At 44.6% G+C, this 25,486-nt stretch overlaps 2 protein-coding genes across 4 annotated transcripts in view; one reads left to right on the forward strand and one right to left on the reverse strand.

The window, feature by feature from the left end:
- LOC132402551 (protein EFR3 homolog B-like) overlaps positions 1–12,335 on the reverse strand; it is a 194,241-nt gene extending 181,906 nt beyond the window's left edge. The window contains exons 1-2 of the mRNA XM_059985416.1: positions 12,218–12,335; positions 8,304–8,381 (exon numbers count right to left, since the gene is read on the reverse strand). Of these exons, the coding sequence (XP_059841399.1) occupies positions 8,304–8,381; positions 12,218–12,272 (133 nt within the window). The 5' untranslated portion in view covers positions 12,273–12,335. The remainder of the gene's footprint in view (positions 1–8,303; positions 8,382–12,217) is intronic.
- A 2,697-nt stretch (positions 12,336–15,032) lies between these two features.
- The window catches only part of dnajc27 (DnaJ (Hsp40) homolog, subfamily C, member 27), a 77,360-nt gene continuing 66,906 nt past the window's right edge, over positions 15,033–25,486 (forward strand). The window contains exon 1 of one of the 3 annotated variants that reach the window (XM_059985418.1): positions 15,033–15,324. In XM_059985418.1, the coding sequence (XP_059841401.1) occupies positions 15,244–15,324 (81 nt within the window). In that variant the 5' untranslated portion in view covers positions 15,033–15,243. The remainder of the gene's footprint in view (positions 15,325–25,486) is intronic. The other 2 variants (XM_059985419.1, XM_059985417.1) reach the window with 2 other exon arrangements.

The raw sequence follows: 25,486 nt of genomic DNA on the forward strand, positions 1-25,486 counted from the left end.
TTTCTCCACTGAGCTTGGATGAGACTAGAGTGAGAGGTCATGGATTCAGAATGATAGGTGAAATATTTAAGGGGAACCTGAGGGGGAATGTTTTTACTCAGAGAGGTGAGAGTGTGAAATGAGCCAGTGGAAGTGGTGGATGTGGGTTTGATTTCAACATTTAAGAGAAGTTTGGATAGATACACGGATGGGAGGGGCATGGAGGGCTATGGTCTAGCTGCCGTCAATGGGACTAGGTAGCATAATAGTTCGGCAGGACTTGATGTGCTGAAGGACCTGTCATGCTCTATGAATTAGAATCAGGTATATTACTACTGCCATGTGACGTGAAATTTGTTAACTTAGCAGCAGCAGCTCAGTGCAATACATAATCTAGCAGAGAAAATAATAATAATAAAAATAAATTAAATAAAAATAATAATAAATCAACAAGTAAACCAATTACGTATATTGAATAGATCTTTTAAAAAGCACAAAAACAGAAATACTGTATATTAAATAAAAGTGAGGTAGTATCCAAACATTCAATGTCTATTTAAGAATCGGATGGCAGAGGGGAAGAAGCTGTTCCTGAATTGCTGAGTGTGTGCCTTCAGGCTTCTGTACCTCCTACCTGATGGTAATGATGAGAAAAGGGCATGCCCCGAGTGCTGGAGGTCCTCAATAATGGACACTGCCTTTCTGAGACTCCATGACTAATTCATACCTCTCTCACCCTCAACCTAAGCCCTACTTTTGGTTCCCTTTCCCTGGGACAATTGTGCATTCACCATATCCAACTATCCCATGATTTTATGCAGCTCTCTAATGTTACCCATAAGTATCCTAAGTTCCAAGGAATAAAGACCTAGATGAGCTGACCTTGTCCTGTGATTCAGGCCCTTGAGTCCTGACAACATTCTCATAAAATCTTCTTCGCATTCTTTCCAGCTTAACGATAGGAACATCAGAACCAGGGGCATTAGTCGGCCACCCTTTGTGGCCGACCCTTTGAGCCTGCTTCACCATTCATTAAGAATGTAAGGGATAGGAGCAGGAGTTGGCCACCCAGCCTGTCGAACACAACTAATTTTGCTGTGGACTCAGCTCCACCTACCTGCCTTTTCCCCAGAAACATTAACTTCCCTGCAGAGGAAAAATCTCTGTGTCTCTGTATATTTAATCAGGTAGCATCCACTGCTTCCCTGGGCAGAGAATTCCACAGATTCACTACTCTTTATCAAGTAAGCAGACTAGAACTTCATATTGGTTAGTAGTGCGGCCTTATTAGTAGCCTGTGCAATTTCAGATTTAACTTTACAGTATTTATCACATGTATCCTTATAGGCAGATTGGCCAGATTTGTTCGGGAGGGCTTAAACTAATTTGGCAGGAGGATGGGAATCAGAGTAATGGTGCTGAAGATGAGGGAGTTGGTTTAAAAGAATAGAGGCAGTGTATAGTGAGACTGCTAGCAAGGAGAGGCTGATGATAGGGCAAAATTGCAGTCAACAGGATGAGATGCAATGTAAAATGCAGACAAAATTGAAAAGGTGAATACAGGACTGAAGATGTTATATCTGAATGTGTGCAGTATACTGAATAAGGTCATCACTGAATCATAGCTGAAAGAATATTATAACTGGGAGCTTAACGTCCAAGAATACATTTTGCATTGAAAGGACAAGCAGGTAGGCTGAGCAGGTGGTGTGGATCTGTTGGTAAAAAATGAAATGAAATCATTAAAAAGGGGTAACTTAGGGTCAGAAGGTGTTTAATCGTTGTGGCTAGAGCTGAGGAACTGCAAGGGTAAAAAGATCCTGATGGGAGTTATATATAGACCCCCAAATGATAGTAAAGATTTGGTCTATAAATTACAGTGGGAGGTACAAACTGCATGCCAAAAGTGCAATGTTACGATAATCATTGGGGATTTCGATATGCAGGTAGATTCGGAAAATCGGGTTGGTGTTGGATTCCAAGAGGGGTAATTTTTAGAATGCCTACAAGATGGCTCTTTTTAGAGCAGCTCATGATTTTAGAGCAATCAGATTTCTGGATTTGGTGTGCAACGAACCAGGCTTGATTAGAGAGCTTAAGGTAAAGGAACCCTTAGGATTATGACATGATAGAATTCACCCCGAAATTTTAGAAGAAGCAGCTAAAGTCAGAGGTTTCCGTATTACAGTGAAGTAAAGGGAATTACAGAGGCAAAAATGATCAAAAATGACTGGAAAAGAACATTGGCAGAGTGACAGCAGAGCAACAATGGGTGGAATTTTTGGGATCAATTCAGAAGGTGTAGGATATATACATCCCAAAGAGTAAGAAGTATTCTAAAGGCAGAATGACATAACTGCAGATGACAAAATGCGGTAAAGTCAACGTAAAAGCCAAAGAGAGGGCATATAATAGAGCAAAAATTAGTGGGAAGTTAGAGGATTGGGAAGCTTTCAAGTACCAACATTAGACAACTAAAACAGTCATGAGGAAGAAAAAGATGAAATACGAAGGTAAGCTATCCAATAATATTAAAGAGGATACCAAAAGATTCTTCAGATGCATAAAGTATAAAAGAGAGGTCACAGTAGATATCAGACCACCGGAAATGACATTGGAGAGGTAGTAATGGGTGACAAGGAAATGGTGGACGAACTGAATAAGTATTTTGCATCATACTCACAGTATGCTGGAAGTTGAAGTGTGTCGGGGGTCAGAAGTGTATAAAGTTGCAATTACTAAGAAGGTTCTTGGAAACTGAAAGATTTGAAGGTGGTTAACTCACCGGGACCAGACGGTATGCAACCTAGGGTTTCTGAAAGAGGTGGTTGAAGAGATTGTGGAGGCATTAATAGTGATCTTTCAAGAATCAATTGATTAACACATGGTTGAAGAGAAATGTAAAATTGCATTCTTGAGGAATGGAGTGAGGCAGAAAAAAGGAAATTACAGGCTAGTTAGTCTGACCTCAGTGCTTGGGAAGATGTTGGAGCTGATTGTTAACAATGGGGTTTTGGGGTACTTGGAAGCAAATGATAAACTAGGCCGCAGTCAGCATGGTTTACTCATGGGAAAATCTTGCCTTACAAATCTGCTGGAATTCTTTGAAGAAATAACAAGCAGGATAGACAAAGCAGAAATGGTGGATACTTGGATTTTCAGAAGGCTTTTGACAAGGCACCACACATGAGGCCGCTTAACAAGTTATGAGTGTGGTGTGTGTGGCATCCGTCGGTCTTGAGAGACCATGGATCTGCGCATTGTTGTATGGGAGACCAGCAGTTGCCCAAGGGGCAGGCCTTCCCCTCTCCAAATGCAGCTTGGCACTGGTGTCGGCGCAGAGCAATGTGTTGTTAAGTGCCTTGCTCAAGGACACAAACACGCTGCCTCAGCTGAGGCTCGAACCAGTGACCTTCAGGTTACTAGTCTGATGCCTTGCCCACTAGACCACGCACCAACACATACTCTTAAGAGTTACAAGTTAAGAGTCCATGATATTACAAGAAAGATACTAGCATAGATAGAGTATTGACTGACTGGCAGGAGACAAAGAGGGAGAATAAAGGGAGCCTTTTCTGGTTAGCTGCCAGTGACTAGCGCTCTGTGTTGAGACTGCTTCTTTTTATGTTATACGTCAATGACTTGGATGATAGAGTTGATGGGGCAGGTAGTTTTGAGGAAGTAGAGAGGCTACAGAAAGACAAGAAATATTGGGAGAATGGGTGAAAAAGTAGCAGATGGAATGCAGTGTCAGAAAGTATATGGTCACACACTTTGGTTGAAAAAATAAAAAGGTGGACTATTTTCTAGATGGAGAGAAAATTCAAAAATCTGAGCAGCAAAGAGACCTTGGAGTCCTCATGCAGGATTCCCTTAAGTTTAAATTACAGTTGAGTCAGTGGTGAGGAAGGCAAATGCAATGTTAGCATTCATTTTGAAAGTACTGGAATATATAAGCAAGGATGTAATTTTGAGGCTTTGTAAAGCACTGGTGAGGCCTCATTTGGAGAATTGTGAGCAGTTTTGGCTTCCTTATCTAAGGAAAGGATGTGTTGACATTGGAGAGTGTTCAAAGGAGGTTCACAAAAATGATTTTAGGATGAAAGGCTTGTGAAAGTTTTAGATGACATGCTGAACCCTTGTAAAATGTAGAGATGCTGTTGTGCTTTCTTCATAATGGCACTTACGTGCTGGGCCCAGGACAGGTCCTCTGAAATAATAACACTCTCCACCTTTAATCCCATGATGAGGACCTCTGATTTCCTCCTCCTGAGTGAATGATCAGCTCCTTGGTCTTGCTGACAATGAGTGAGAGTTTGTAGGTGTGGCACCACTCAGCCAAATTTTCAAACTTCCTTCTATGTACTGATTCATCACCAACTTTGATTCAGCTGATAGTGGTATCATCAGCAAATCTGAATATGTCATTAGAGCTGTGCTTAGCCTAACAGTCTTAATTGTAAAGTGAGTTATGATCACTAGATGCAAAATGTTCCCCTCACAAGCTTCTGTCACCTGTCCTGTCTCATCCCCTAATTGGAGATCCAGTATTGCACTTTCTAGTTGGGATCTGATTGAGGAATCTTTCCTGAACATTCAGCAAACTTTATCCCATCCAGCTCTTTTACAGTATGTGACTCCCCATCAATATGTATAAAGTTAAAATCACCCACTATCCCAACCTTACGTTTCTTGTAACTGCTATCTCTCTACAAATTTTACAGTTACAGGGCAAAGGCATGAGAAGCAGCTATGATAGAATGGCAGAGAAAATTTGATAGGCTTTGATGTCCTATGGTCAAATACAGTGATAAAACTCTGTAAACACTGCCAAGTTATAGTCAAGAATAGATGGCCTATTTTCCCTTCGAAGGACAAAGAAACACTGCAGCTGACTAGGATAAATAACAGGAGCACTATGCCCCAGTCTTGTTTGCAGTAATGCCTTTCAGGGAAGTGAGTATAATTACTGGGCAGCATGGTAGCAGAGCCTTTAGTGCCACACTTTCCGGTGCCAGCTGTAAGATCAGTCAATGCCCGTCTCTGTCTGAAGGAGTTTGTACATTCTCCTTGTGACTGTGTGGGTTTACTCTGGAGGTTCCAGTTTCCTCCCACACTTATGGGTTTGGGTTAGTAAGTTGTGGGCATACTATGCTGTCAACAGAAGCATGGCTGCTCATCACATCTTCACTGATTTGATTTGACATGAACATGGCATTTCACTCTATGTTTTGATGTACATATGATAAATAGAGCTAGTCTTTAATTCCCAGTCCCATGTATACATAAAAACTATGGGCACAAGAGCAGCTCAGAGAACGGTACTGAAAGTAACTGCTCTACTGGATCACCGAAGTATTTTCATCTCGGGGTACATCATAATACTTAAATTACTGGGGGAATAATCACAAGTTCTTTAAGGTTTTCATAGCTGAGGTTGGAATGAGGGGAGGGTTGTTAGTGGGGATAAGCTCCCACTACTTAATAAATGCTCCCAATGGCCTCTGACAACCAATTCCAGCTCCTGGCCTTCATGTGTGGCTCCATTTCTACTGACAGGAGAAGGGGCAAAGGTGGGTTATTGGCACCTTAGACCATAAGACAGACATAGGAGCAGATTTAGGCCATTCAGCCCATTGAGCCCATTGAGTCCACTCCGCCATTTCATCTTGAGTGATCCCAGATCCCACTCAACCCCACACTCTGGTCCTTCCACTGTATCCCTTGATGAATTGGGAATCTATCAACCTCCACCTTAAATACACCCACAGACTTGGCCTCCACCGCACTCTGTGGCAGAGTATTCCATAGATTCACCGCTCTTTGGCTAAATAAATTCCTCCTTACTTCTGTTCTAAAAGGTTGCCCCCTCCCCCCCCCGTATATTTTGAGTCTGTGCCCTTTAGTTCTGGATACCCCAACCATAAGAAACATCCTCCCCACATCCACCCTACCTAGTCCTTTCAACATTTGGTAGGCTTCAAAGAGATGCCCATTAATTCTTCTAAATTCCAGTGAGTACAGGCCCAAAGTTGCCAGATGCTCCTTGCAAGTTAACCCCTTCATTCCTGGAATCATCTTCATGAACCTTGTCTGGACTCTCTCCAATGAAAATACATCCTTTCTGAGATAAGGGGCCCAAAAGTGTTGACAATATACAAAGTGCGGCCTAGTGTTTTATAAAGCTTCAGCATTTTCTCCTGGTTTTTATATTCTATTCCCTTGAAATTAATGCCAACATTGTATTTGCCTTCTTTATCACAAACTCAACCTGTGAATTAATCTTCTGGGAGTCTTGCATGAGGATTCCTAAATCCCTCTGCACCTCTGATATTTGAACTTTCTCTCCATTTAGACAATAGTCTGCCCTATTATTCCTTTTACCAAAATGCATTATCATACATTTCCCGACACTGTATTCCATCTGCTGCTCTTTTGCCCATTCTTCCAACTTGTCTGACCTGCTGCAATCATATTGCTTTGTCAGCACTACCTACCCCGCCACCTAATTTCATATCATCCACAAACTTTGCCACAAAGCCATCAATTTCACTATCTAATTCTTTGACAAAACAATGTGAAAAGTAAGATCCAATTGCTTTAGGCAGATGGGGCTCGTCAGCCATGGTTGGCAGCTCTTCTAGGGCAAGGAAAACTCTCATCTCAATTGCCTTACCCAATCATGGGAAGGAGTTAGGAATGAACCCCTGAGGAAAAATCCAGAGCTAGACTGTCTAAGGCAGTCCAACATTGAGTTCAATGCTGATGCAGTTCCTTTGGATTTATCAATTACGTGGTGAAGGGGAGCTTGCTGCATGGACAACAGCTTGCTCTCCATATTGTACTGCCCTGGCTTGTAAATGACAGCTGGGGTACAACACCCATGGTTGAACCCAACCAACAGTGGCCTCAGGTAGTCATATTAATGATGGCAACTGCATACAATACTCCTTTGGTCAACATCTTTCGGATATCTTTTGTGCTTCTTTTATGTCTTTTACATTTGTTTCTCCTCGTGAATGTGATTCTGGAATTGTTGGAGCCTGTGTTTTGTTTAGGTGCTGCAGTGCTCTGCAGTATCCAAGGGGATTTGGGAGGCAGAGGCAGTGTGAGTGAACCTCGTAGCAAGAAGGCTGCGGAAGGCATGCGAGGTGAGCCAATGTTTGACACCGTTTCAATGATTGAAGCCTCCGTTGTTCCCTGATTAAAGCAATGAGGGTGATTGAAACATCAAGGGGAGTGCAGAATTTTGGAGATCACTTGGGTGTGCTAGTGCTCTGAAAAGATTCGGTGAGGCAGAGGTAACCTCATAGCAGGAAAGCTGCAGGATGGGGCGCAAGCCGATGTTTGGCTCCATTTTGCTGATTAAAGCTCCCATTATCCACCAATTAAAATGATGAGGGTGATTGAAGCATCGAAGCGAGAGGAGAGGGTGAGTGCAGGCTGCTTGCCCTTTGATCAATTGCTCTGTACCGGAGAGGGGAGAGCCTCCTGCTGCACCCAGAGTGTACCTAGGTTCTTTCTGCATTTTGGGTGTGGACTTGGACTATAGAATCATTTTTTTAGTCTTATAGTTTTCATATTCTATGTTTTCTCGCCGATCTTCTCGGTTTTATTTTGTGCAGGGCGAGGGATTTTAGGGTCGATGTGCCTGATCCGTTTTGCTTGGTTTTTGTGCAGGGGAGGGATTTGGGAGTTGTCATGTCTGTTCCATTTTTGATTGTATTTTTTTGCGGATGGTGGGATTTTGGGTTTGATGATCATGGTACTTTTCTTTTCTTTCTTCGTTTCATGGCCACCCAGAGAATTGAAGAATTTCAGAGTTGTATACTTCAATAATAAATAAACTTTTGAACTAATGATCTAGAGTCACGTGGGTCATATCACCAGCCTCAGGAACAGTTATTACCCCTCAGCCTCAGGCTCTTGAACCAAAGGGGATAACTTCAAGCAACTTCACTTGCCCTATTGCTGAACTGTTCCCACAACCTAATGACTCACTTCCAAAGACTCTTCATCTCTTGTACTCAACATCTATTACACTTTGTACTTATTCATTTATTATTATTTCTTTCTTTATGTATTTGCAGTTTGTTGTGTTCCGCACACTGGTTAAACACTCAGTTGCTGTGGCCTTTCATTGATTCTATTATGATGTGTATTGTATTATGGGTTTACTGAGTATGCCTGAAAGAAAAAGAATCTCATGGTTATATATGACAATACGTATGTACTTTCTGAACTGTGAACTGTGGTGGTAACTGGGATGTTTAGTTATAGATGTAGTTACCTGAGTGAATACTGTTAAAAATGAGCCTACTTACCTTTGACTGAAATGATTCGATTGTTGTCATAGTTTGAGTTGCACTGAGTAACGTGCATTTTCCTACGGTGTCCAAACCCTGTGAACAAAAATGCAAATATTATTCAGTGGACATAAACAGTGAGAAGTGCGATCATATATTAAAAACTAGAGCTTCTGCCGATGGTAGAAATCCGGAGCAACATGCATGAAATGCTGGAGGAACTCAGCAGGTCAGGTGCATCTATGGAGTGGAATGATCAGGACTGGAAAGGAAGGCGAAGCCAGAGTAACAAAGTGGAGGGAAAGAGGACAACACAGAAGGTGAGAGGTGATGCCAGGTGGGTGAAGGACGGAAGGTTGAAGTGAGAAACTGGGAGGTGATAGGTGGAAGAGGTAAAGGACTGGAGAAGAAAGAATCTTATCAGAAAGGACAGTGGACCACAAGAAAAAGAAAGGAAGACGGGCACCAGCGGCAGGTGATGGACAGGTGAGAAGGATTGAGAGGGTACCTAGAATGGGGAATGGAAGGTGAGGGAAGGGAGACGGTCAAAATATACTGAAAGTAGGAAAATCTGCTGTTTAGGTTGGAGGCTACCCAGACAGAATATGAGGTGTTGCTCCTCCAACCTGAGAGTGGCTTCATCGTGACAGTAGAGGATGTGATGAACTGGCAGAGGCTGAGGGTAGATCTGATAGAGGTTTATAAGATTACGAGAGGCAAAGACAGAGAAGACAGACAGTATCTTTTTCCCAGGGTTGAAATGTTCAATACCAGAAGGCATGCATTTAAGGTAAGAAGGGGTAATTTCAAAGACGTGAGGGGCAAATTTTTTTACACAGTGATCGGTGGGTCTGGAATGCTATGCCTGGGTTGGTGGTAGAAGCAGATACATTAAGCACTTTTAAGAAATGTTTAGATAGGCACATGAATGTGAGGAAGGATATGGACATTATGAAGGCAGAAGGGATTAGTCTAGTTGTCCACTATATGGATTACTCATTTAATTGCTGTGGTCCAACATTGTGAGCTAAAGGGCATGTTCCTGTGCTGTACTGTTTAAAACTCTATGTCAGAATGGGGATGGGATGGGAATTAAAACAGTTGGCCAATGGGAAATCCAGGAAATCATTCAACATTAAGAATATTGTCAGATAGGGATACAGACAGCACGGTTGGGCATGGGATAGGATGATAGTAATGACAAGAGGGAGTTTGGTGAAGGGACAGGCAGTTTGACTACAGGATAGGGAGTTTGGAGGCGGGAGATTGGGTACAGGGAATTTGGGATTGGAACGGAGGTTGGGGTTAGGACGGGGGAGACTGCAGATGGGATGGGGTGGTTGTGGACGGGACAGGGAGTTTGGGGACAAGAAAGGCAGTTTGGGGATTGGGATAGAGAGTTTGCGGACAGAAAGGGTAGTTTGGGGATGGGACAAGGAGTTTGGGAATGAGATAGGAAGTTCGGAAAAGGGGTGGTGTGTGTTTGGAGACGGTACAGGGATCTTGGATATGGGACTGGGAACTTGGAGTTGGGGACAGAACAGGGATTGAGGGGATAGGAAGGGGAGTATGGGGAAGGGATGGGGAGATTGGAGATGGATGGGGAGTCTGGGGAAGGGATGAGGAATTTGAGGATGGGACAAGGAATATGGAGATGGTATGAGGAATTTGGAGATGGACAAGCAGTTTGGGACAGGATGGGGAGTTTGAGGAAGGGGTGGGGATTTTGGTGAGAGGACAAAGAGTTTTGGGGCAGAATGAGGAGTTTTGGGATGGGATGGGAGATTGGGGAATGGAGGGGGAGTTTGAAGATGGGGTGGGGAGTTTGGGGACAGGAAAAGGTGTTTGACGACAGGACAAAGATTTTGGTACGGGACTGGGAATTTCAGGACAAGAATGGGAATTTCGGGATGAGATGGGGAATTTAGGGGAAGGAGGGGGCGTTTGGAGATGGGATGGGGATATGACAGAAATCTTGGGGCTGGGAATGACAGCTTGGTGACTGTGAGTCTGGGGAAGAGATGGGGAGTTTGGGGACAGGAAAGGGTGTTTGGGAACAGGACAATGAGTTTGAAGATGGGAGCGATGAGTTTGGGGACAGGACAGTGAGGTTGGAGATGAGATGGGGAGATTTGGGGACAGGAAGTGGTGTTTCAGAGTGGGATGAGGAGGTTTGGGAGAAGGAGGAAGAATTTGGAGACAGGATGGGAGCTTGGGGATGCAACGGAGAGCTTGTGGCCGGGACTGACAGTTTGGTGACCGTAAGTTTGGGGAAGGGACGGGGAGCTTGGAGACAGAAAGTAGTGTTTGGTGACAGGAAGGGGAGTTTGGGTGGGATGGGGAGTTTTGGGCTATGAAGGAGTGTTTTGAGGACAGGAGTCGGAGTTTGGGGACAGGAAGGGGAGTATGGGGACAGGAAGTGGAGTTTCAGAAAGGAAGTGGAGTTTGGGGACAGGAGGGGAGCTTGGGGACAAGAAAGGGAACTTAAGGGTGGGATGAAGAGTTTGAGAATGAGATGAGGAGTTTCAGGATGGGAAGGGAAGTTTAGGAAAGGGACCGTGTGTGTTTCAAGATGGTACAGGGTGCTCAGGGATGGGACTGGGAGTTTGGAGTTGGGATTGAGAGTGGGGACAGGACAGAGATTGTGGGGTCTGGAAGGGGAGTATGGGGAAGGGATGGGGAATTTGGAGATGGGATGCTGAGTTTGGGGATGAGATGAGGAATTTGAGGATGGGATGAGGAATTTGGGGATGGGACGAGGAGTTTGGGGATGGGACGAGGAGTTTGGGGATGGCTAGTTTTGGGACTGGACAGGGAGTTTGGGTTCAGGACATGGAGTATGGGAATGGGATGGGCACTTTGAGTCCGAGAACAAGAGATTGGGGATGAAACAGGGAGCTTCACTTTGATCAGGAGATTGGGGACTGGATGGGGATTCTAGGGTTGGGACGGTGAGAACTGGGATTTGGTGCATTTGGGGACTGGAGTGGGAGTTTGGAGTGTGGAAGAAGAGTTTGGAGACAGAACGGGGAGCTTGGGAACAGGAAAAAGAGTGTGGGGATGGGACAGACAGCTTTGGGTTGGGATGGCAAGTTTGGGGACGGGATGGGGAATTTTGGTTTGGGACATGGAGTATGGGAACGGGACAGACGTTTTAGGTCCAGGATTGAGAGATTGGGGATTGGACGGGTGTTTGGAGATGGACAAGGAGTTTCATAACGGACCAGGGATTGGGACAGGGTGAGGTGTTTGGGGATGGGATGGAAGATTGGGGATAGGATGGGAGTTTGGCTTTGGTTGGGAGATTGGGACTCGATGGGGATTTTAGGGATGGATTGGGGATATTTGGGACAGGATGGGTGTTTGAGAACTGGAACGGGAGTTTGGGGTTGGGAGTAAGAATTTGGGGATGGGATGGGGGAGTTCAGGGACATGATGGGGTATTTGGGGATGTAACAGTGAGTTTGGGGATGGGACAAGGTGTTTGGGGGCGGAACGGCGAGTTTGGGGACGGAATGGGGAGTTTGGGGACAGGACGGGATGTTTTGGGAAGAGACAGGGAGTACGTGGATGGAATGGACAGTTTGGGTCCGGGATCGAGGGATTGGGGATTGGTGGGGATGGGATGAGCAGCTTCATGGCAGACCAGGGTTTGGGGACAGATTGTCAGATTGGGGATGGGGAGAAGGCTTGGGTCAGGAGACTGAGGACTGGATGGGGATTTTAAGGATAGGACGGGGAGACTTTGGTACGGGTGGGAGTTTGGGGCCGGGACCGGGAGCCGGAGACCGCACGGGGAGTGTATGAATGGGGAAGGAAGGTTGTGGATGAGTTTGAGCCGACGCCGTGCCTGGGTTCACCTTGCACATTTTGATATTGCGGAGGCTCTATCAACACGAGTAACGCCCACAATTGCGCACTAAGTATGTCACCTCGACCGGTGAGGAAACGTCTCCACGTTGCCAAGCTCGACGAAAAGCGCAGCATCGGACTCCTCACCCCGAGCTCCCAATATCCACCCTCATCCTAAATGTTTCAACCCAAGCTGCCACTATTCAGCACCCTGCAGAATACTGAAACATCAAAGTCGTGCTACCGATATTTACCCCCCCCCCCAATCCTGCCCCCTCTCCGGTGACAGTTTCACTCAAAGTCCGAGCCCCGACTCGCGAGGCTTAGGGAAACCCCGCCCCCGACTGCCACTGACCAATGGATAGGCTACTGACCCTGTCCGTAACCCTAACGGGCCCCGCCCCGGGGTAATTGGCGTCGGTGTCGGGCGGTGAAGACTTACTGTCTCCGGTGGGAGGCTGCTGAGCCGATTTACTGGGATTAATCAGCATGTCGTGAGGATAGCTGGAGCGAGATCGGGCTTTTCTGTTTGGAGAGAAGGAATTCAAGAGCGTCGGGGCAGAAGGGCATGGAGTTACCTTAACTAAAGAGAAAGTTCTTGGGAAACTCAAAAGGTCTGAAGATAGATGAGTCACCTGGACCAGACGGTGTACACCAGAAAGTTCTGAAGAGGTTGTGAATGAATTAGTAATGATCTTGGTTCTGGAAGAGACTGGAAAATTGCAAATGTCACTAGCTCATGATCTTCAAGAATCCGGAGGAGCAGAAGAAAGCAAACTATAGCCCAGATCGTCTGATTTCAGTGGTTGGGAAGAGGGAGTCGATTATTAAGGATGTGGTTTCAGGGTACTTGGAGACACATGATAAAATAGGTCATAGTCAGCATGGTTTCCTCAGAGAAAACTTTTGGCAGCGAATCTGTTGGAATTCTCTGAAGAAATATCAAGCAGGATAGACAGGTGTATGTTTTGTACTTCGATTTTCAGAAGGCCTTTGCCAATGTGCCACAGATGAGGCTGCTTAAAAAGCTACAACCTCATGGTTTTAGAGGAAAGTGCTCCAGCCCACACACCATCAAGGACATAGGTAGGTAGAAAGGAGCTGGAAAAGGGCCAGTAACACCATGACAGATCCCACTCACCCTGTTCATAGACTGTTTGTCCCACTCCCATCAGGGAGGAGGCTACGTAGCATTCACACCAGGATCACCAGACTCATAATCAATTATTTTTCCCAAGCAGTAAGGCAGATCAACACCTCCAACAACTAACTACAGCTACTTTATTAATTCCCAGCAGTCACATTATGTGCCACTTTCTAGACTAGCACCACTTTATTGTATGTAAGCTATCTTATGTAACTACAGTATATTAATTGTGTTATTTATCTTTTGTGCAGCAGATCTGTAAATAACAATTATTTCATTCTCTATACACTGGTGTACAGGAAATGGCATTTAAATCTCTTGAATCTTACCAACAATAGGGCTATTGTCCCCTATCTTCTCTCTTTAACACAGTTTTACTGTCCCTGTGCCCATTGCAGGTCATAACTAACCATTCCATAGGAGATCTTCGAGTTATATTTGTTCTGATGTTGACATTCCCACTATTTGGACATATTCCTTTTTCCTTAACTTTGGCTTTCAAGCTACTAAAATTGAAAGGAGTCAAAACTTCTGTCTTATTCATTTCACACATTTCTTCACTCAACTCCTTTCCTCCATCCAGTGAGGATAGATTTTCCCTTGCCTTCACCAGTCTTCACGTAACAGATGGCAGCACCCAAGAGGGAGGTGCTCGAATGAGTACGCTCCACTGGAGTGACGAAGAGGTGATATGGAGAGGCATCCAAGCTGGAGTCGGTGCTGCTCCTGAACATTTGACAAGCAGAAGATGAGCTGAATTGTGTTTGACTGCAGAGTGCTGCAACATTCATGGACTCAAGATATTGGACAATATTTTTTCGTGTGAGTGCATTTACTAATATCTTATATATGTTTGCTTATACATACTTTGTCTGAGTTGAGCTTGGTCACTCTCATCGCAGCCATGTGCTTGGTCTTCGGGAAGCTGCAGGTAATGAACTTGACTCTGAGAGCAGAAGGAAGCGGTAAAATGCCCAGGTCCCTCTACATCTTCAGAGTGTACAGGCCGACAACTTTTGCACCTTGGCCCCAGAATAAATATGCTTCGTTTGGCTGCATTCATGTCAATTTGTGAAATGGTAGTTCTGAACTTCCCGTGATTCAGGACATTCACAAAGACAGGTGTGAAAAGAGGGCCTGAAGAATCATTGTGGACCAGAGTTGCCCCAACCACAATCTATTCCAGTTGCTACCATCCGGGAAACGGTACCACAGCATAAAAGCCAGGACCAACAGGCTCCGGGACAGCATCTTCCGCCAGGCCATTAGAAGGATTAACTCAAGCTGATTTGGGTTTATTTCTATGTTACATAGACTGTTCTATTTATTATAAATTACTATAATTGCACATTTAGATGGAGATGTAATGTAAAGATTTTTACTCCTCATGTTAAGGATGAAAGAAATAAAGTCAATTCAATTCAATGCATAGTGGAAAGCATTTGACATGGCACATCAAGTTTCTGCCGATAACCCTACTTTCTGTGTTTCTCGCATTCTGTTCTTATTTCAGATTTCAAATATTTTCGTTTTTTATCTGTATATTTTAAATCCCTGACAAATGGGATCTGCAGATCGGTTGGGCCACCCCCTCCCGCATTCCAACGCACGGTCTGAAATGTTGAGAGAAAGTTGGAGACGTCAGTGTGGAGGGAGAAGCGGGATGAACGTTTCATGTCCGACACCTTTCTGCCTTGGCGCTCCTGAGCAGCCGGCCGGTACTCTCGGCACGATCTCGCGAGAGCGGAGCTCGGGGCATGCGCTGTACGGTAGTGCGGCGCTCCGGGCGGAGGCTCTTGAGGGATGGCGGTGGGGGTCGTCTGGCTGCATTTTCTGCCGCTGACTCTGTGAGCGACGCCAGCGCCGTGTGTCATCAGCGGGGCCTACCGCCACGCTACCTCGGCTGTAGAGTGGCAGCGAGAGGCGGTGCGGTTGCTGAGGGGGCGGCGGCCCGTTACCATGGAAACCTCCGTCCGCAGGGAGGGCAAGAAGTCATTACGGGTGAAGGTGATCACCCTGGGCAGTACTGAGGTGGGCAAGGTAAGGATTATAAAGCGGAGATACAGGAGTGCTGCAGATACTGGGAATCTAGAGTAATGCACATAATGTGCTGAGGGAGCTCAGCATCTATGATGAAGGGTCTCTGCCCCAAACGTCGACTGTTTCTTCCCATCCATAGATGCTGCCTGACCTGCTGAGTTTCTCCAATACTTTGTAATATTTAAAGTGAAGGTTGATAGGTTCTTGATTAGTCAGGGTGTCAGAGGTTACCGGGACAAGGCAGCAGAGTGGAATTGAGAGGGAAAATAAATCAGTATGATAGAATGGTCGATGGGTCAAATGGCCTTATTCTGCACCTCAGTCTTAAGTGGGCAGACAGCGCTGACCAGCTGCCCTTAGGGAGGGGTTGGGGTTGGTTGAGATTCAGGATAGGGTTGGTGTTGGATTGAGTAGATGTGGAGGGGTTTGCAGGCTGAGGTATCTTAGTTGGAAGAGATTGGCAGAGAAGTTCAAGATAGTTTAATGTCATTTCCAGTATACAAGTGTAAAGGAGAACAAAAATAATCCTTACTCTGGATCCAATGCAAAACAAAAAAAAACACAATAAGATAGACAACACAATTATTAAAAACATGATAAATTGCTTATCATCGTCGTTGTGGTTAACCCTCGAGGTCGAGGATGATAGTCTTCGTTCTGTTGATCTATCACAGAGCGAAGACGCCTGTGCTTGTATTTGTTTAACGTGTACATGATGTTGCACTCCCAAGAAGCACGAGATACTTCACAAATCAACCAACTGATTCCAATGGCATGGAAGCCATGACGACTGGAGTTGATGGATTTGTTGCAGCCTACCTGTGCCTTAACAGCCATTGAGTTCAAAGTAACTTCGTCCGCCTGTTCCACCATTGAGGTCTTGGTTGGATTGTTCTTTGTCAGGGACCTCACCCTCGACCTTACTGCCATGGGTGACCCTACCAGGAACATAGCTCCAGAGGGCGTCGCTTTTGGGATCTCAGGACCACACAAGCTTTTCCACATGACAAGGTGACAATCCATGGAGAAGAAGATTGCTTATATAAATGGATTGATAGTATGTCGCAAAAGTGACTGAGGCACAGAAAATAGATGACTGACAGGAAATGATAAAGTAGTAATGGTTGGGAGTGTGGGGTGGTGGGATCAGTCTTACTGCTTGGGGAAAGCAACTGATTTTGAGGCTGGTGGTCCTGGCAGGGATGCTACAGTGTGTAGCCTCCTCCCTGATTGAAGTGGGAGAAACAGTTCATGAGCAGACTGAGTGGATCCTTCGTGACATCATTCGCCCTTTTGATGATTTCGGGCCAGGGATAGTAAGGGGAAAATCATGGATGGGGTGATGGTGTGATTTGATTTCTTTATAAAACTCTGGTTAGACCACACCTGAGGTATTGCATGCAGTTCCCGTCACCCCATTATAGGAAGGGTGTTGAAGGAGAGGGTGCAGAAGAGGTTTACCAGAATACTGCCTGGTTTAGAGGGCATGTGCTATCACAAGAGGCTGGATAAACTTGGGTTGTCTTCTCTGTAGTGTCATGGGGTGAGCTGAGATCTGCTGGAGGTTTAGAAGATTATGAGAGGCACAGAGAGAGTGGACAGGGTATCAGTTTCCCAATGTTGACATGTCTTATATCAGAAGACATGCTTTGAAGGTGAGAGGTGGTAGGTTCAAAGCAGGATTTTGTGACCGAGTTTTTTTTCAGTCTGAGTTGTGGATACCTGGAATGAGCTGCCTGGTATGATGGTAGAGGTATGCATGCTCTAAATATGTTAAATACATCCAGGCATGGCCTGGGTGGTGGGGATCCTTGATAATGGTTGGTGCTTTTCTGAGGTGGAGCTCATGGTAGATGTACTTAATGATGGAGAAGGCCATATGATGGACTGGGCCATATCTACTACTTTTCATTGGTTATTAATGTATTAACAATCAACACACCAAGGGAAGTGCTGGGGTAGTCTGTATTACAACTATTGGTTTCTGAGTACATCATCCATATGTGATGTTACTCAATGTCACTTTCTCTTTTAGTGCAGCTGGTTCAGTTTGTGGTTGCCTGTTATGTCCTTAACATGTCAACACCATGTCTAGGCTTGCTCTCTCTCCACAGAATTAGCAAAACAATGAGTTAAACGTGGAATTGTGCCTCTTGGTACAATGTCCAAGCCAATCATGTTGCCTATCTGAGCTCGTAGGTCTTGGTGTCATAACCATATCACCATAAGATATAGAAGCGGAATTAGGCCGTTTGAACCATAGAGTCTCTGACATTTCTTGATCCAATTTTCCTCTCAGCCTCCCATCTCCTGCCTTCTCCCCATATCCCTGATCAATCAAGAATCCATAAAAGTCTGCCTTAAATATACCTCCACAGCTGCCTGTGGCAAAGACTTCCACAGATTCACCAATCTCTAACTAAAGGGATTCCTCCTCATCTCTTTTCTAAATGGACGTCCCTTATTCTGAGGCTATGTCCTCTGGTCTTAGATTCTCCCACCACAGGAAACATCCTCTGTACGTCCACTCTATCAAGGCCTTTCATCATTTGATAGATTTCAATCAGGTTCCCCCTCTTTCTGATGAATTCCAGTGAATACAGGCCCTGAGCCATCAAACACTCTTCATATGATATGACATTCAATCCTGGAGTCATATTCATGAACCTCCCGAGAGCCCTCTCCAGTTCCAACATTTCCTTTCTAAGATAAGGGTCCAAAACTGCTTACAATACTCCGATTGAGGCCTCACCAGTGCGTCTCAACATGACATCCTTGTTTGTAGTCTTCTGTAGAATCTCTTTAGTTAGAGATTGGTGAATCTATAGAAGTCTTTGCCACAGGCATCTGTGGAGATCAAGTCTTCTTGAAATCACTGCTAACATTGCATTAGTCTTCCTTACCATAGACTCAACTGGCAACTTATCCTTTAGGGAATCATGCATAAGGCCTCCTAAGTCCCTTTACGTCTCATTTTTTGTATTTTCTCTCCATTTAGAAAATAGTCACTCCTTTCATTTTTCTACCAAAGTACATGACCATACACTTCCCAGCATGTATTCTATCTTCCATTTCTTTGCCCATTCTCCTAATCTGTCTAAGTCCTTCTTGCTGCCTCCTACCTGTCAACCATGCCGATATCTATCCTGTCATGTCATAGGATTTTATCTTGTTAAGTAAGATACCTTGTGTGACACCTTATCAAATGCCTTCTGAAAATCCAAGTAAATGACATTTACTGCCTCTCCTTTATCCGCTCTGCTTGTTACTTCCTTGAAGAACTCCTAACAGATTTGTCAGACAAGATTTCCCTTCACAGGAACCATGCTGACTTTGACTTATTTTTTCATTGGTCTCCAAGTACCCTGAAACCTCATCCTTAAGCTTTCAAGCTGAAGGTTGTTAATTTTGCTAAAGGAACAAATAAAAAGTTTAGAGTAAATGAGAAACCAGTGAGAGAGTGGAGAAATGCAGAGGACATGCTGAGGGAAATGCCAAAGACGAAATGTGCAAACCACGGGAGAAGATGCCAGTGGCCAGAACTGGAAGAAAAAGTTTTAGAGTGGGTGAATCACCAGCGATTGTCTGGATACATTATTACCAGAGAAATGATTTGAGTTCAAGCATTGAAATGGGCCGAAAAACACCATGAGGTCAGCGAAAATTTCAAAGCTACGTGAAGTTGGTACACCTGAATTATGAATAGACGTGATCTTGTGTTGAGACAAAAAACCAAAGATTGCTCAGAGAATTCCCGTGGGGTGTTGTTTATGTTCAAGAACGCTGCTGGATGGACGAAGCGGGTTGCTTGAAGTGGGTTAAAGAGGTGTGGCATTGACGTCACAAAGGTGTCGGTAAGGAAAAGTCGCTACTTGTCTGGGACATGTTCAAAGCACACTTGTCAGGTGAGACAAAAGCAGCACTGAAAGCTGAAAATACAGACATTGCAGTCATCCCCGGTAGTTTGATGTCCGTGGTCCAGCCACTAGATGTGAGTTTAAACAAATCATTCAGAGAATTCATGCGTCAACAGTGGAATGAATTTGACTCAAAAATGGCCAAAAAATACAACCTGACTTCTGTGTATTCGTTTTTCCACAGTTGGCACCCTCTGTATAAGCCGAACCCTTAATTTTAGGACCAAAATTTAAGGCCAAAGTCTTGGCTTATGCACCGGAATTTACGGTACTTCTATGCGACATACCTATCCTGTGCCTTGTGAACTATATCCAGAAACTTCAGCTGCCTCTGTGCTGCCATCGTCCTTTCCAGTATCCCTCTCTGATCCACCTGGGCAAGCTCCTGTCTCATACCTCTTCTTTACAGGTTTCCTCTGCTATCTGAAAGTAGAGTGTTCCTATGAAACCTTTTGTGAGCCGAAATGGCGTAAAGCAAAGAAGCAATTATCATTAAATGGGAAAATTTTTTGAGTGTTCCCAGACCCAAAAAATAACCTACCAAATCATACCAAATAGCACATAAAACCTAAAATAACACTAATATATAGTAAAAGCAGGAATGATATGATAAATACACAGCCTATATAAAGTAGAAATAATGCATGTACAGTGTAGTTTCACTTACCAGAATCGGGAAGATTTAGCTAAAAACTGATTTATAGAAAAAAAAATCAGTACATACACGCATGTGCATGCACCTGCCCGCACTAGGCTTCATGGTAATGGTAGTCTTTCTTGGGGTAAACACAAGTTTAAAGTGGACGCTTTTCTTCGTAAAAGCAAAAATCCTTTTTGGATTTCATTCAGTTGGTGAAAACAGGTACTAATGTAGGTCTTTCGTAAAAGCGAAGTGGTGTAAAGCGAACTTTCATAAAGTGGGGAACACCTGTATTCCATTACGATACGACAGATGTGACGTATGATCCTCCCTTTCAAATAGCAATATGAATTCAATCATATTATGATCATTGCCTCCTAAGGGTTCCTTTATGTTAAGCTCCCTAATGAAATCTGGATTATTACACAACCCCCAATCTAAGATGGCCTTTCCCTGAGTAGCTGAGTAGCTGCTCTAAAAAGCCTTCTTATACATATTCAACAAATTCCTTCTCTTGTGATCTGACACCAGCCTGATTTTCCCCATCCGTTTCATACTGAAGTCCCCCATTACAATTGTGACAATACCCTTATTACATGCCTTTTCCAGCTCCCTTTGCAATCTCAACCCCACATCTTGGTTACTATTTGGAGGCCTATATATGATTCCCAAAATGTTTTGTTTTACTCTTGCAGTTTCTTATCTCCACTCACAAAGATTCAACATTCTTGGGCATAATACAAAAGATACAAAAGCAGTTCATTCCAATGAGAAGGAAGGATTCAAAGAGGGGGAAGGGGCCACAGAGGTTGACAAAGGAAGTCAGCGATTGTATAGCATTATTGTCTATTCTCTGACTGTATGTCACCTCTTTCTAAAGATGTAATTCCATCTCTTACCAACAGAGCTGCACCATTACCACCACCTTTCTGCCTGTCCTTTTGATACAATAGACAATAGGTGCAGAAGTAGACCATTCGGCCCCTCGAGTCTGCACCGCCATTCTGAAGTCATGGCTGATCATTCACTATCAATACCCAGTCCCTGCCTTGTCCCCATATCCCTTGATTCCCCTATCCATCAGATATCTATCCAGCTCCTTCTTGAAAGCATCCAGAGAATTGGCCTCCATCGTCTTTCGAGGCAGTGCATTCCACACCCCCACAACTCTCTGGGAGAAGAAGTTTTTCCTCAACTCTGTTTTAAATAACTGACCTCTTATTCTCAATCCATGCCTTCTGGTATTGGACTCTCCCAACATCTGGAACATATTTCCTGCCTCAATCCTATCAAATCCTTTAATTATCTTAAACGTTTCAATCAGATCCCCTCTCAATCTCCTCAATTCCAGCGTGTACAAGCCCAATCTCTCCAATCTCTCTGCGTAAGACAGCCCTGCCATCCCAGGAATCAACCTAGTGAATCTACGCTGCATTTCCTCAATTGCCAGAATGTCCTTCCTTAAACTTGGAGACCAAAACTGTACACAATATTCCAGGTGTGGTCTCACCAGGGCCCTGTACAAATGCAAAAGGACATCCTTGCTCTTGTATTCAATTCCCCTTGTAACAAAGGCCAACATTCCATTTGCCCTCTTCACTGCCTGTTGCACTTGCTCATTCACCTTCATTGACTGATGAACTAGGACTCCTAGGTCTCTTTGCATTTCTCCCTTACCTAACTCTACACCGTTCAGACAATATTCTGCCCTCTTGTTTCTGCTTCCAAAGTGGATAACTTCACATTTATTCACATTGAATGACATCTGCCAAGTATCTGCCCACTCACCCAGCCTATCCAAGTCTCCCTGTATTCTCCTAACGTCCTCTTGGCATGTCACACTGCCACCCAGTTTAGTATCGTCAGCAAACTTGCTGATATAGTTTTCAATGCCCTCATCTAAATCGTTGACATAAATCGTAAAGAGCTGTGGTCCCAATACAGAGCCCTGTGGTACCCCACTAGTCACCTCCAGCCAGTCCGAGAAACTCACATTCACTGCTACCCTTTGCTTCCTATCTGCCAACCAGTTTTCTATCCATGTTGAAACCCTGCCCCCAATGCCATGAGCTCTGATTTTACTCACCAATCTCCTGTGGCACCTTATCGAATGCCTTCTGAAAATCTAGGTACACTACATCCACTGGCTTACCCTTGTCTAACATCCTTGTTATACCCTCAAAAAACTCCAACAGATTAGTCAAGAATGATTTGCCCTTGGTAAATCCATGCTGGCTCGGCCTAATCCTATTACTGCCATCAAGATATGCCACTATTTCGTCCTTAATAATGGACTCAAGCATCTTCCCCACGACTGACGTTAGGCTAACAGGGCGATAGTTCTCCGTTTTCTCCTTCCCTCCCTTCTTGAAAAGTGGGATAACATTAGCCACTTTACAATCTTCAGGAACTGATCCTGAATCTAAGGAACATTGGAAAATGATTACCAATGCATCCGCAATTTCCTGAGCCACCTCTTTTAGAACCCTCGGATGCAGACCATCTGGACCCGGGGATTTATTAGCCTTCAGTCCTATCAGTCTACTCATCACAGTTTCTTTCCTAATGTCAATCTGTTTCAGTTCCTCTGATATCTTATGACCCTGGCCCATCCATACATCTGGGAGATTGCTTGTGTCCTCCCTGGTGAAGACAGATCTAAAGTACGCATTAAATTCTGTTGCCATTTCCCTGTTTCCCATAACAATTTCTCCCAATTCATTCTTCAAGGGGCCAACATTGTTCTTAACTATCTTCTTTCTCTTCACATAGCTAAAAAAGCTTTTGCTATCCCCTTTTATATTCCTGGCTAGACTGAGCTCATACCTGATTTTTTTCTCTCCGTATTGCTTTTTTAGTTAAGATCTGCTGTTCCTTAAAACTTTCCCAATCATCTGTATTCCCACTCATCTTAGCCCTGTCATACTTCTTTTTCTTTAATGCTATACAATCTCTGACTTCCTTTGTCAACCACTGTGGCCCCTTCCCCCTCTTTGAATCCTTCCTTCTCATTGGAATGAACTGCTTTTGCATCTTTTGTATTATGCCCAAGAATATCTGCCACTGCTGATCCACTGTCTTTCCTGCCAGGGCATCCGCCCATTTAACTTTGGCCAGCTCTTCCCTCATGGCTCCATAGTCTCCTTTATTTAATTGCAACACTGACACCTCTGATCTGCCCCTATCCCTCTCAAATTGTAGATAAAAACTTATCATGTTATGATCACTACTTCCTAATGGCTCCTTTACTTCAAGATCACTTATCAATTCCTGTTCATTACACATCACCAAGTCCAAAATAGCCTCGTTCCTGGTTGGCTCAAGCACAAGCTGTTCCAAAAATACATCCCTTAGACACTCCACAAACTCCCTATCCTGGGGTCCAGCACCTACCTAATTCTCCCAGTTCACCTGCATGTTGAAATCTCCCATAACGACTGCATTACCTTTAGCAAATGCCAATGTTAACTCCCTAATCAACTTGTACCCAATATCCACACTACTGTTTGGGGGCCTGTACACAACACCCATTAGGGTCTTACTGTTCCTCAGCTCAATCCACACAGACTCTACTTCCCCTGTTCCTAAGTCACCCCTTGCTAAGGACTGAATCTCATTCCTCACCAACAGGGCCACCCCACCCCCTCTTCCCATATTTCTGTCTCTACGATAGCACGTATACCCTGGTACACTCAATTCCCAGGCCTGATCCCCTTGCAGCCATGTCTTCGTTATCCCAACAATATTGTAGTTCCCCATTTTCATCTGAGCTTCAAGCTCATCTGTCTTGTTTCTGACACTACACGCATTCAAGTATAGAATTCTTAGTCCATTCCTCCTCTCTTTGCTTAAAACACTGTCTATTGTACCTAACCCAGCTCCTTGAACTTCCATCGGGCTAATTGCACCTTGAAATTTGATGACCTTCTCAAGATCACCCAAACCTTCTACACATTTAACCCCATGCTCCTTCTGACCAACCCTCTGTACATGTAACTTTTCCAACACATGTTCTGTCTCACCTTTCTCCTTTACACAATTAATATTTGGGAAACGTGTATTCCCCACCTGTCCCTTATCCTTCATCATGTCATCTTCTGTCGTATTCTGGATCCCTGCCCCCTGCACATCTAGTTTAACCCCCCCCCCCCCCCCGAGCAGCACTGGCAAACATTCCTGCAAGAATGTTAGTACCCCTCCAGTTCAGATTTAGACCGTCCCTTCGAAACAGATCCCAACGTCCCTGGAACAAAGACCAATTATCCAAAAACCTGAACCCTTCCTTCCTGCACCATGCTCTCAGCCTCGTATTAATGTGCATAATCATTCTATTCTTCGCCTCACTCGCATGTGACACAGGTAGCAATCCCGAGATTGTCACCCTGGAGGTCCTGCCTTTCAGCTTCACTCCTAACTCCCTGAACTCTCTAAGCAGGACCCCCTCACTCACCTTACCTACATCGTTGGTCCCTACATGGACCACTACATCTGGGTTCATGCCCTCATTCTCAAGAATAGCCTGCACCCGATCTGAGATGTCCCAGACCCTGGCACCAGGGAGGCAACATACCATCCGAGACTCCCGATCTGCCCCACAAAATCTCCTGTCTGCCCCCCTGACTATAGAATCCCCTAAAACTATCGCTCTCTTCTCTTCTCTCCTCCCCTTCCTAGTTGAGGGTTCAACCTCTGTGCCAGAGGCAGGACCACGACAACTCATTCCTGGTAGGTCATCCCCATCAACAGTATCCAGTACGGTATACTTATTGTTAATGGGAATGGTCGCGGGGTGCTCTGCTCTCTCTGCCTGCTCCCCCTGCCTCTCTGGACCGTCACCCATCTGCCTACTTCTTGGATTTTTGGTGTGACTACCTCCTGATAACTCCTATCTGTGTCTGCCTCTGCCTCCTGAATGATCTGTAGTTCATCCAGCTCCCGCTCTAACTCCCTAATTCGGGCTGATAGGAGCTGCAGCTGGACGCACCTTTTGCAGGTGTGGTCATCAGGGACAACTGTGTTGACCCTGACTTCCCACATACTGCATACGGAAGTATACTGGAACGAAGTATATCCTTTGTTGTTTAGCTCCCAACTCATACAGACTAATCTGTATTTCTGCCTCGTGTCCGTCCGTATTATGAATGCAAAGTGCATTTAAATACAGAACCTTTAGTACTGCTTTCTTCACCCTTTTGAATTTTGCCTCTGTGGTCCAATTTAGCTCTTAGCTCTGTTTGTATTTGTACCTAATCATTGGCTTGTCCTTCCTGACATTCATGTTACACCCATCTCCCTGCCATATTAGTTTAAACCACTTCCTACAACTCTAGTAAACCTGTCCGCAAGAACATTGATTCCCCCTTGGATTTTAGTGCAACCCATCCCTTTTGTACACCTCACATCTGCACCAGAAGAGGTCCCAATTATTCATAAATCTGAATCCCTGCCCCTTGCTCTAGTTCTTCAGCTATGTATTTATTTGCCAGCTCATTCTATTCCTATCCTCACTGTCACGTGGCACAGGCAACATTCCCAAGATTACTACCCTTGAGGTCCTGCTTCTCAGCTTCCTTCCTTACACCCTGGATTCTGTTTTCAGGACCTC

This window comes from Hypanus sabinus, chromosome 12 (genome assembly GCF_030144855.1).
Source record: "Hypanus sabinus isolate sHypSab1 chromosome 12, sHypSab1.hap1, whole genome shotgun sequence".
Taxonomy (NCBI): Eukaryota; Metazoa; Chordata; class Chondrichthyes; order Myliobatiformes; family Dasyatidae; genus Hypanus; species Hypanus sabinus.